At 39.2% G+C, this 13548-nt stretch overlaps 1 protein-coding gene across 3 annotated transcripts in view; it reads right to left on the bottom strand.

Moving 5' to 3' along the window:
• Positions 1–7321: 7321 nt before the first annotated feature.
• The window catches only part of NFU1 (NFU1 iron-sulfur cluster scaffold), a 29683-nt gene continuing 23456 nt past the window's right edge, over positions 7322–13548 (bottom strand). For 2 of the 3 annotated variants that reach the window (XM_082643335.1, XM_082643336.1), the window contains exons 7-8: positions 12214–12388; positions 7322–9860 (exon numbers count right to left, since the gene is read on the bottom strand). In XM_082643335.1, the coding sequence (XP_082499461.1) occupies positions 9816–9860; positions 12214–12388 (220 nt within the window). In that variant the 3' untranslated portion in view covers positions 7322–9815. The remainder of the gene's footprint in view (positions 9861–12213; positions 12389–13548) is intronic. The other variant, XM_082643334.1, reaches the window with a different exon arrangement.

Below are 13548 nucleotides of genomic sequence, written 5' to 3' on the forward strand. Positions count from 1 at the left end.
AGCAACTGCCGCTGGGCCCCGCCCCCCGGCGCGCACCGCGCCGCCGCCGCCACCGCCCGCAGGTCCCATTGGGCCGCGTCCGCGCCGCTCAAGCGCAGGTCCCGCCTCCCCGCACCGCCCCGCCCCGCACCGCCCCCGAGCCCACGCAGGCGCTGGCCTGCTGGCGGCTGAGACGTGGCACCGGCTCGCGGCCGCATCCGCTTGAGGTTCCTGGAGCGGCCCGACCCAGGGGCGCGCAGCGGGAGGCACTGCTCTGCGGGAGGGAACGAACTCGACGGCTGGCAGGGAACGATGGAGAGATTAGCAAAGAGGATGGAATTGTTACCAAAGCAAATAGCGTTGGGGCACGCGCCTAATGCAGTCCAAGGCCCCAAGCTCCGACGCCCCACCAAGCGGGGAGAGAGGAGGGAGAAGGAAGGATACCTGATCCTAGGGGACAAACAAACAAGTCAGGGTGGAAAGAGGACATAGGTTGTAGAAAAACTGGAAAGAATTGAGTGAGGTGAGGGAAGAGAGGTACCAATCAGGTCTGGCCAGTCTTTCTGGTGACAGCGATTCAGTTCCCGACTTTAGCTCTAAGTCAGATTCTTGGCCTCGAAAGCTCTCTGCTCCCCATTCCCACCCCCATCCATTGCCTCCATAACCCCCCGTTTTTTGCAGAGGGGGAGGGGGTCGAATGTAAGGCTCAACTATCCAACACTAGGCGCCTGGGCTTAAGAAACTCTGCTGGCCCATACTTCTGATGGCCCACGTCTCAGACAGTAAAAATTGCCTGGATTTGACAGCCTTACATTGGACTCATGAACTATTAATCCTATGAATTAATGCACAAGTCCTGCCAAGAGAGACTTAATCAGAGAGAGATGATGTTTCTGAAAATTTATTACCTGAGCATTTGCTTTAAGAAGATTTAAATGCTATTTTTAGTCAAATGTAGATGGTTATTATAACGCTATTAATGGCCCAAGACTAGAATCAAATAAAACTTGCCTGACGTACAGAACATTGCATGGTCTTCTGATCCCAGATGTCTGGTCTTACCTCACACTACTGCTCTCTTCCTACTCCACCTTTCAGCCGTTTACACTCTAACAACCCTGAACAGGTAGTTTCCCAACGGGTCCAACGTTCTCAAATCTTTTGCACATATTGGTTACTCTTTGGGGAATCCCCACCCCATCTCTGCTTAAATGCTACTTCTTGGGGGAAACCCCTTTTGTCTTCCCCCCGAGAGGCTGGAGGACAGCCATTAACCTCTCATTCTTTGAGCTGCCTCCTTTAAAGCAATATGCTTCAATATTTTATGATTTTTTAATATGTTTCCCTACAAAGCTAAGTTCCTTGAGAGTAGAACAAGTCTTTGCATACCCAACACCTGGTATAAACCCTAGCACAAAGTAAGGGATCAAAAATGTTTTTGAAGGAGTGAAAAAAGTCATATGTTCTTAGCAGAATTGACTTTCTATGGCTGGTTATCTGATCAAATGAGCAAAGGACTTTTCAGCTTTTCTTAGAGGGAAAAAGATGCCATTTTAGCATGTGTTTGGAAGAGATGAAAACGCTAATTCAAAAAGATATACGCACCCCAATGTTCAAAGCAGCACTATTTACAATAGCCAAAGCATGGAAGCAACCTAAATGTCCGTCGACAGATGCATGGATAAAGATGTGGTATATACATATACAATGGAATACTACTCAGCCATAAAAAAGAATGAAAAAAGGCCATTTGCAGCAACATGGATAGTCCTACAGATTACCAAACTAAGTGAAGTCAGACAAAGACAAATATCACGTGATATCACTTATATGTGGAATCTAAAAAAATGATATAAATGACCTTATTTACAAAACAGAAATAGACTCACAGACAGAAAACAGCCTATGGTTACCAAAGGGGAAATGGGGGGAGGGATAAATTAGGATTTAGGGATTAACATATACACACTACTATATATAAAATAGATAACCAACAAGGACCTACTGTATGGCACAGGGGACTATATTCAATAACTTGTAATGACCTATAATAGAAAAGAATCTGAAAAAGAATATACATATAAAACTGAATATACATATAAAACTGAATCACTTTGCTGTACACCTGAAACTAACACAACATTGTAAATCAACTATACGTCAATAAAAAGTTGTTTGTTTTCAAAAAAAAGAGAGAAAGAAAAAGATGCCCTTTTATAAGTGTCCTGAAAGAAAGGAAAATGTCACATTTAACTAATGAAAGTACTCACCTGAAAACCCTTTAATATTTCAGGCCCTTAAACAGGTTCCTAAATTACCCAGAGCAAAGTTAAAAAACAGTGAACTGTTTGTTACTACACAACACATTTTTTAATTCAAGAGGCAAAAAAAAGTGTGTGTGTATGTATTAGCCTCAGAACCCTCATCTAAGAGGTTCTGGTAGAACCTTAGTGATATCGCCAAGGAGTGAAGGTATGATTCCAAAGTTTGAACAATACCTTTGTGCATCACCAGCAAACTTGTTGATGGAACAAAGAAAATGTTAGTGGTATCACCAAAGTGCTCATGCTCAAACTATAATAATCTATGAACCCTTACTTTCCTCTTCTGCTTTCTACTCCATCATGACTATCAATTTGTCTTGTCCACCTCCATTCTACAGCTATTTCAGAAGGTGCTTATGCACCAGTTTCAAGGAAGAAACTCTGAAGGTCAATATTTTCCCAGCCCAACCTTGAACAACCTCACCAACCCACTGCAACAAAGAGCCTTTGTAAACATGTGCCAATCAAGACACTGATACGGAAGAACTTTGTCTGACCCCCACCTATACATAGCTTTGCTTTAGCTGGACCTTTGGGGATAAGGGCTGGAGGAGAAGAAAATAAATGTCCTATGAAGGAAAGGAGACATCTGGGTCTAATTCAAACATCCAAGGAAATGGAAAAGATTTTCTCTCCTGAACAAAAGTTCTGAACTAAAAATAATAATAATAATAATGATGGTAACGGGGTGTAATTCATTGTCTTTTTATGGAAGTCCATTTCCCTGTTCATGGGATTAGTCCTGTTGAATATGATGGTTCTCAGCCTTCTCTTTGCCATGCAGCCTGAAGGCCATCAGGGATTTCATTGCCATTGCTAAAGAAATGAAGAACCATAATTGAAATAGCTTTATAAGATTTTTAAATGCCCCCATATTTGTGATTTTTGTTATCCCTTATCTGGATTACAATAATAAGTATTGATAGCAATAAAATTATAAAAATTAAAAAGGCCGCGGTACAAACTTCCAGTTATAAAATAAGTAAGTCCTGGGGATGTAATGTACAGGATGATGACTATAATTAATGATACTGTATTGCATATATGAAAGTTGCTAAGAGAGTAGATCTTAAAAGCTCTCCTCACAAGGGAAAAAATTTTTAACTATGTGTGGTGATGGATGTTAACTAGACTTATTGTGGTGATCATTTTGCAATATATAGATCAATCATGTTGTACACCTGAAACTAATATAATGTTATATGTCAATTATACCTCAACATTTTAAAAGCCCTGTGCATTACAAGAATATGGGAAGCAGGGGCATATATATCCCACTTCTTATGGAGTTATATGGAGAAGTGTACTTCAGTGGACAGAGAAGATGGTAGCAAGTGTCAAAGGAAAAAGAAGTAGGTTGAGCCACGAAGGCCTTTGAGAAGGAAGCAATGAACAGAAGAAGAGAAGGCACCAGTCAGGGCCTCAGAAAGGCCCCTTAAGTAAACCCCTTTGATTCTACCACTACCCCAGTTCAGCCTAGACACTTTCACACCGGAGTGATCTTTCAAAAACACAGATCAGATCCTGTTTCTCCCTGCTTCCAGTTCAGTGGGTATCCTTCACCTGCAGGATTAAGTCCAGACTCCTATGCACACACCCTTGGTAATTCAGATCTCACTCCTGTCGGTTTTATCAGCATCGTCTCCCACCACTGTATTCAAGCATTTAACAGTCTAGCTATACTTTAACCTATTGGCAGTTCCCTAAAGAAGAATCCTATCTTAAACTTTGCATCTGTGTATTTGCCCTTTTTAAAAGGAAGCATTAAGAAGGGAATCAAATGTTAAATAGTTAGGGCTCGACTATAGAGGACGAGATAGTCACTCACAAAATAGGATTATAAGGGAACCAGAAAGTTCCCTTGTGCAATATTACCTCCATTCCTTCCATATCACATTGCCTAAACTCCACCTGTACATATATATTTAAGGCAGAACACCTCTCCCTCCCCAAGGAGATCTACATTAAGTCATTATCATCTATTACACTTTAGAGTGTAACTATGAGATTATTTTCATTTGGATACCAGGTGTGAAAAAGTCACTGAGGAAATGCAAGCCTTGATGGGGATAAAATAAAGATAATTCTGGAATTAGAAGGAAGGCAGACCTGGACAGATTACCTTGGTTGATGACACTGGGCAAGAAAGGGACAATATAAGGGCATGTGGAACTAAGTATGATAATGCCAGAGAAAGGAGGCCAAATTATGGAAGCAGGAATCAGAAATAAGTTGGTGATGAAGGCAAACTTTACCCACTGTGATGGTTGATTTTATGGGTCAATTTGGTTGCACTAGAGTGCCCAGATATTTGGTCAAATATTATATTCTGGATGTTTCTGTGAGGATGCTTTCGGATGAGGTTAACATTTAAATCAGTGGACTCTGAGTAAAGCACAATGAGCTCCATTAGGCGGATGGGCCTCATCTAGTCAACTAAAAGTCTGAATAGAACAAAAGACTGACCTCCCCAGAGCTAGAAGGAATTCCCCAGCCGAACTGCACTTGGACTGCAACGTCAGCTCTTCCCTGTCTCCACCCTGACAGCCCATCCTGCGGATTTTGGACTTGGTAGCTTCCGTGATTGCATGAGCCAATTCCTTAAAATGAATTTCTCTCTCCCTCTCTCTCCCCCCTACTAGTTCTGTTTCTCTAGAAAGCCTGACTAGTACATCCATCGAAGGGTCATCTTATTGACTTCCTCAACATGAATATATGTATTTATTTTAAATTTCTAGAGGATAGAGCTTTCAATGACAAATAATAGAAAGGTACTCAAACTAGCTGTAGAGGGGGATTTATTGGCTAATGTAATTGGAAAGGACGGAGATACAAACAGCTTCAGATACATCTATATCCAGGCACACAAAAAATGTCAGAACTCTCTTTGATTCTCTCTCTGATCTCATGGACAGGGAAAAGACCCTAAAACAGCTCTGGAATCATATCTTTACAGCTTGCAGTCCAAGGGGAAAGAGGCTATTCCTCCATCCTCACTTTTTATATTCTAGGCAAGGATTCTGATGGGTCTAGTGAGTCATACGCCCCACTCAGGTGGCAAAGAAGGTAGGACACGGTGATTGGACAGTTCCACCAGAGCCACATAGAGTCAGGAATAGGTAGAAGTTCTTCAAAGGAAAGGGCTAAAAGAATGAAGGGACACCAAGAAAACACTAACAAAACATGTTCACTCCTCAGGCTTGAAAACAAAGGGTGCTGACTCCAACTAGAATTAATACATTCCCCAATACTCTCGCCTCCAGGGTGGCTCCAAACTTCCCCAGTAGGCAGAACCTGGGGCAGAGTTTTCTACCTCTGCTAGAAAGAAACTCATTCTACTGCCAAGAAATTGTCAACAAATTGGAAACCATGAGATTAACTGGTCCTATCTACTATTGCTATACTGTAGGATGTGATCAGAGCCAAAATAGAGGTGGACCATTCAGGGAGCTGCCTAGAGCTGAAAGATGACTCCAAATGTAAGGAGACAGAAGAGTACTGTTTTCTAGAGTTTCTTTCAAAAGTCGATTCTGCAGACTGCAAGCACCCTGTGGAATTATTATTGATAACTCTAATGTGGAGAAGCAGAGTATAAGGGTGGGGTTTCCCAAAGGGATGATGTAAATTCCCACTGGACTGGAGAGCAGCCAGCTTCATATTCCTGCATGAAAAAAAATGTACACATATGCACACAAATGTGTAAAAATGTACACATTTGGCCCATGATGGTCTGGAGCAAGTAAAAGATGGTCCACTAGGAAGCAGCACCTATGAAGACAAGGAATGCTTTTCCCTTCCCTGAGGTAGGAATACTCAGGAAAGGTACGAGGGTTCAATTCCCTAATGGCAATGTGCATAGGCTCTGCATCCAGAATGTCAGGGTCCATGTTCCTGGCTTTTCCACTTAATTTCTATGGCAATGGAATATGTACTTCTCTCCGTGCCTCATGGGGACATATTGTCCCCATGGGACAGTGGGTAACATATAGTTACCCATCTCATAGGATTAAATGACTTCATAAATATAAGGTGCTGAGAACAGTGTCACATAGTGAATGCTGAATGGAAGTCTATTTTTATATATTTTGCTCCTTATCATTCTGTATAGGGCTTGGTGGGGCTCATGGAAGGCACCCCAAAATATGCCTCAATGTCATATTATTTTTAATTAAAGTTACTTAAGAAATGGCTAATACAAGAGGGACTCTGACCCTCCTGTCTCCCTGAAAGCAGGAAATAAATATTCCATGTGACAGGTGCCCTCCCTGTACTGGGAAGTAGGAAGACATCCTTATCACCAGAGATAGGGAATTCAGGCCAAAAGACTACCTAGACAAACCTTGTTATTTCCTTCCTAACTCACTATCCAAGTCCAAACTGTTTAAATTCCTTACTAATTAGCACCCAAACCTAAATTTCTTTGTTCTGTCAATTCCTCTCAAATTAATTTTGTCTAAAAATATAAAAGCTAACTGCTTTGGCCACTTCTTAGGTACCATTACTATGAGACCTCTGTGTGCAAGAATTAAAATGTGTTTTTCTCCTGTATTATCTTGTGTCAATTTTATTGTTAATCCAGTCACAAGAACTCAAAAGGGGTAGAGGGGGAAACTACCCACTCCTTGACAGGCTTCACCCTCATTTTGTTTAGTAAAAAACCCTCCAGATGCTTTGGCCAATAATCTCAGTTTCAAATACATATTGAAATGTCCCATAGTGTTTTCTTGTTTGTTTTTTTAATTTCTGTTAAGACAACCAGTTTTGGGGGTTTTTTTTTTAGTTTATTTATTTTGCCTGCGCTGGGTCTTTGTTGCGGCGCGTGGGCTTCTCTAGTTGTGGCACGCAGGCTTAGTTGTGTTATGTGGAATCTTATTTCGCTGACCAGGGGTCGAACCCGGGCCCCGTGCATTGGGAGCGTGGAGTCTTAACTACTGGCCCACCAGGGAAGTTCCAACAAGTGTTTTCAAGAATATTTCACGTAAAAACATTCTGCACATTTTGGGGGTTAATTTTTATTTTTGCTTTAGTGAAACACAACTAACAGTGAATGATTACTTTCTTTGGGGCTATGTGGGAGGAAATTAAATATAACTTAAACATTCAAAATGTAAAACTATTACATGATTAAACTACACCTAAATTAATCTTTGATTGAAAAAGTGGCTCAATTAATTTAAAAATGTGAATTTGTTATCATTTTAAGATTGACATTTGGCACCGTCTGCCACAAATAAAAAAGCAGTAAAATTATTTACCAAGTTCTCCATGATTTACCAGGCTCTTTGTTAGAAAGCAATCAGCTTCAAATGACAGAATACCTGATGTAACAAGAAAAACTTTTATCTCACATGATACTCTGAACACTGGTGGTTCCCAGGCTGGCTCAAAGGTTAATAGTGTCCTCAAAAATCCAGGCGCCCTTTTTTGTTTTCTTTCCTCTTTACCATTCTTAGTGAACTGGTTTTCATGATCACAAGCTGACTGTCAGAGCCTTGGACATCAAGTCTTCATATTACAGTATACCAAGCAGGAAGGAAAGGAATGGATAGGAAAAGAGCCTTCTTTACATAAACTTTCTTCTGTCTCAATCAAGGAAGAAAACCTTTCCAGAGCTCACCAACAGACTTCCTCTTACAGCTCACAGGCAGAGTTGGGTCATATGTCCATACCTAGACTAATGACTGGAAAAGAAAAAAGGATTTAAAATGTCTGAGTTAAACTAGTTATAATTTATCCCCTGGGACTGAGTGAGACCTACCTTCCGTGGGCACACTGCAAGCAAATGATAATTGAGAGGGCCTCTCTCAGTAAGAAGCAGGGGTGTAAGTTGAGTAGGCAACCAAGAGTTTCTGCAGCATTCTCCTCACTACCCAATGCCTACCACTACACCAGTTCCAGCTAAGCCCTTCCACCTTACACTCAAATCCTACTCAGCTTCTTGCAGTTCCCAAATACATTCCACAGCTTCCAGATTCTGATTACACCGTTCTGTATGCCTAGAATGTTCTTCTCCACCTTTCCTCCTTGTTCTTCATGGCTGCTCCCTTTTGTAGAAAATCTTTCCAATAACTTGGCCTCTCTGTTCCGTGATTTCCTCTTCCAGTAACTAAATCCCCCACTCACCTCAGCCACTTATTTCGTGGCCAGACCCAAGACTTGTCATTAACTGCATCTCCTCCACAATCTCAATTTCCTGTAGCTTCAGCAAGTTAATGTGCCTACCTTACACAGTAATTCCCATAGTCTAACCTGAATTCATCTACAATGGCTCAGGAAACAAATTCTCCAATCGCAATGCCTGGTTCTGTGAACCAGAAGAAAAATTAAAACTTCTCTTCCCAGCATTCACAACTGCCGGAGTTCTTTCTGTTTCCATCCCTATTTTAATCTCAGTATTTTTGGGGAACAGAATTCCAAAGATGCAATGTACCTATCTTTCCCTTCCTGATATTGTCTGTGAACTGTTGACTCTGAATTCCTATAGAAAAACAAGAGAGAAGGATAATTTGCTACTTGGGCTACCTGAAAAAGCAGTACACATATGGTAGAAAGATAACTGTCCGAATTTTTGGCATGGTACAGATTATAGATCTCTGAGTCAGGAGAAGCCAGTAGAAGGACCAAGCAGTTTCACATCTTTTTTTTTTTTTTTTTTTTTTGCGGTACGCGGGCCTCTCACTGTTGTGGACTCTCCCGCTGCGGAGCACAGGCTTCGGACGCGCAGGCTCAGCGGCCATGGCTCACGTGCCGCGGCATGTGGGATCCTCCCGGACCGGGGCACGAACCCGTGTCCCCTGCATCAGCAGGCGGACTCTCAACCACTGCGCCACCAGGGAAGCCCTCACATCTTTTTTTTCAGACAGATTTTGTATCATAAGGTAAAGCCTGAGCATACTAAGGCAGTTTTTCTCAATTCAGCCTGCTCTGTCTTGTAATCAATGGAAATTTTGTCTACATTCTAGAACTTGGTTCTTCATCAGTTTTCAGCATTATGATTTTTCTTTTTTTTTTGGTCTTTCAGTGGGAAGTTATGTGATACTACATTGGGGGCTACTAGACAGATACCATTTTAAAACTAAAAATTGTTTAGTGTTTTTTTTTTAACAAGGTAAAAATTCAGTAAACATAGTTTCAAACATCTCATAAAAAGCTAAGCCATTTTAGAATATCTTAAAAAGATTCTCCCTATTTTCTTCTGTATTTAAAAAGTAAATAAATTAGATTGGGGGGGATGTATTTTAAACTGCTTCACACATTATGCAAAGAAGGAACCATGAGAAATGAAGAACAAAAATAAAAATATCCCTGGATAAAATCCACGTGTACAGAAGATGATCCAGGATGTTATAAATAACTCATATGAGGTAAAGCAAACATGCAATATTTATATATCATTCTCTGAAGAAATGGTATATTTTATTAATCCTCAAGTTCCTTAGCAGATTAATAATAAAAGCTTAGTATATATATCAACAAGTCCAACTGCTGGGCCCAAAGAAAACTCAAATTAATTTAAGGTGAGTTTGCTTCTTTTTCATCTGATTCATCATCCATAACCTAAAACAAAAAAAACAAAGAGAATTTAAGAATTAAGGATTAGAAATTGCTATTTTCCTGATTTTAATATTACTTGCTTACCTGAAATACTCTAATCTATAACAATGCGTATCAATCCAATAAGAATAAATCTACCAACAGCCCCCAAAGCACAAGGTTTGCATCATAACCTGATATTCTAACAACATAAAAGCAAACTGAATATTAGCAAATTAATTAAAACATCTTTTCCTTGTCCCAAAGGAGGCTTCCAATAGCAGAGTCTCAGGTGGACAGAGAAGACTATAATGATAACTGGTATTTCCTAGCTGTATGACTAATATATATAACTGACGTTTTTGCTTTTTTTCCCAAAAGCATCTTATTTCCTTAAATATATATTCTAGGGAGCTATACCAAATTGTTACTGTAAAAATATATATTAGAAAAATGAATCACTAAATAAGGTAAAGAAACAAAATATCATACTAGCAACTAATTATTTTGGTCTTACTGACATAAAAGTTCATTTTAAACCTTAGAAGAATGTGAAGATTTTCACTTCAAGTAAGTTAAGAAAGATACTAATGAATACTTGAAGAAAAAAAAGAACAGATTAGTATCTTTTCATGAGTTAATATATTACTCAGATACTAAAAACCAACTCCTTTGGAAAGGAAAAGAGTTATACAAACGTAAGACTATTTTTTCTCTTCACCATATCTACTATAATTATATGCCAATTCAGGTTTATAATCCAACTGCCAATTCATCACCCCACCCTGGACAAGTGAATAAAAACCTTCCTTTGTCAATCAACCAAAGTGTTAACTACTGTAATTTTTTAAAAAGGCATGTAGAGGGGCTTCCCTGGTGGTGCAGTGGTTAAAAATCCACCTGCCAATGCAGGGGACATGGGTTCGAGCCCTGGTCCGGGAAGATCCCACATGCCATGAAGCAACTAAGCCCATGCGCCACAACTATTGAGCCTGCGCTCCAGAGCCCATACTCTGCAACAAGAGAAGCCACCGCAATGAAAAGCCCACGCACCACAACAAAGAGTAGCCCCGCTCACCGCAACTAGAGAAAGCCTGTGCGCAGCAACAAAGACCCAACGCAGCCAAAAATAAGTAAGTAAAATAAATAAATTTATTTTTTAAAATGGCATATAGAGGATAATGGAACAAAAATTAATTTTAAAGAAATCCAGATGAATCTGGCTCTGGTCTGAAACAATCAATGGAAAAACAATTCCCTCATAGTTTCTTCTGGGCTGAGTAAAAAATGGATATTTACTTCCAAGGAATTTATATTTTTATATCCAATCTCAGCAGCACCCAATCCAAAAAGTTTTGTCAATCAACTTCTATTTTAGGCAAAAATATTCCTAAATTTGGAATGTTTCTAAATATTTAATACAAACGATGTAAACAACATTTACAACACACAAGGCTAAGTGTTGAAGAACACAAAGACCTAGATACGATTACAAACCTCTCAAGGAAATTACCTCTGAACAGAAAACTAAAACAAACACAGAAGCTTTGCACAGAAGTACAGCTTAATTCCAAGTGAAGGACTGATAAGAACTTCAGAGAGGAGACGGCATGTATTGTACCAAAAGGACAGGTTTAAATATGAGTGAGTCTCACAGGAGCTGAGAGGAGATGATGCCCTCTCCTTAAAGGCACAGAATTACCTGAAGAGTTTTTTCAAATTTCTAATTTCCATACGCTCTTTCCTTACTTGATAATCTCTCTCCATAAGGCCATGCCTCTTGTTTGAGAATTACTGCAGTGAACGTCACTATCACTGCTGAGAAAGTACTGTACTATACTCCTTAGATATCTTGGGGCAGAAAAAATGTTGACATCAGGCTATAGATAAAGCTCTATTATCTACTCAGTAGTCTGTTTTACTGTACAACAAAGTATGATTTCTTGATGAGCTTCCTGCCTGCACATTTAAGAACAAGAAGTGTTTAAATACGAAGTAGTGGAGCTCTTCCACTAAAGACTTCTACACCTCATCTATAAAATTTCATCATGTTTTGAATCCCCTTTTCATACCTTTTCTAGAGCAGCAGTATGCCCTCTGAGTCTCAGTTTCCCATGTACAAAATGGAAATGACTTACTTAATATTAATACACTGCGTTGTTAGAAGATAAATGAGGTAATACTTGTAAAAACGCTGGGCACATAGTACGTAATTCATAATACTAAAGTTAATTCTTGAATAAGGAGCCTGCAAGTCTGATAACAATGGTAACACAACGATATAGCCCTGGAAGAAAATGTCAGGTCATGAATTTCTTTTCTTTCCAAAAAACTCATTTTAATATTAAATCTAAACTGTCATACAATATTGGCATACCTGTTCTACACCTTCTACTTCTGGAATATAAAACTGCAGCATGTTCTGAATTCCATTTTTCAGAGTAATGATTGAACTGGGGCAGCTGGTACAAGAACCTTGGAGTTTCAGCTGTACAATGCCATCTTCAAAGCCTTTATAGATGACATCTCCTCCATCTTCCTGCACAGTTGGCCTGTAGCCATAGAATATTTGTGATATATTTAAAATAACAGAAGTTTTTGTCAAAAAAATTTAATAAAACTCAGAGCTTAGATTTTATATTAATAAGTGCACAGTTAGAGCTACTTTTATAATCAAGAACAGTGACTGTAGCTAGTCTCGTGTAATTTTTTTTAACTTTCAGATAAAATGCCAAAATTCATTCACACAAATACTTTATCTGCTTATTACATTTTAATCTTGCTTATTAATAATCAGTCTTAAGCATTTAGGATTTCAGATTTCCTAAAAATTATACTGATTACCTAAGATATACTCATTCACTTCTTTTAAGTGAACAGAGTGAGACTGACATGTGCTGGCTTTTTTTTTCTAGTTAAACTTTTCATTGAAATATAAATACAGAAAAATGCATAAATCATGTATGATCAGTTCAGTGAATTTTCACAAAGTGAACATACATTTGTTCTAGACCAAGAAACAGAACACTACAACCCCAGAAGTCCCCCTGTTCTTCCTTCTAATCACTCCTCCCAACCAATGGTAACCATTATCCTCCCTGCTATCACCACTGATTAATTCTGCCTATTTTTTAACTTATAATTTATAAATATAAATTCCATTTAGAAAACACTTAGTATTAACTCTTTCTTAATCTGGCTTCTTTGGCTCTTTGTGAGATTCATCTACATTGTGGCATATAGTAATAGTTCATTCAATCTCACTGCTGAACAGTATTCCATTAAGTGAATATGCCAGAATTTATCCATTCTACTGTTGATGGACACTTGGGTTAACAGCAGTTTTTTGCTTTTACAAACAGTGCAGCTGTGGAGATTCTTGCAAATGTCCTTTGGTATACATATATATTACAGCTGGGAATGTACCTGAGAGTAGAACTGCTCATCAAGAATATGCATATGTTCAGATTTAGTAGATACTGCCAAATAGTTTCCCAAAGTTATAAAACTTATATTCCCACCAGCAGTACGTAAGAATTCCTGTTGCTCCACACATCCTTACCACCAATTGGTGCTGTCAATCTTAATACTTTTAACCATTCCAGTGGATCTGCAGTGATATTTCAGTGTAGTTTTGAATATTCATAATGACTAATGAGGATGAGCACTTTTTCATGTTTAGTGGTCATTTGGTTATTGTCTTTTGTGAATT

Source organism: Mesoplodon mirus (assembly GCF_964341445.2).
Source record: "Mesoplodon mirus genome assembly, chromosome: 14".
Classification (NCBI taxonomy): domain Eukaryota; kingdom Metazoa; phylum Chordata; class Mammalia; order Artiodactyla; family Ziphiidae; genus Mesoplodon; species Mesoplodon mirus.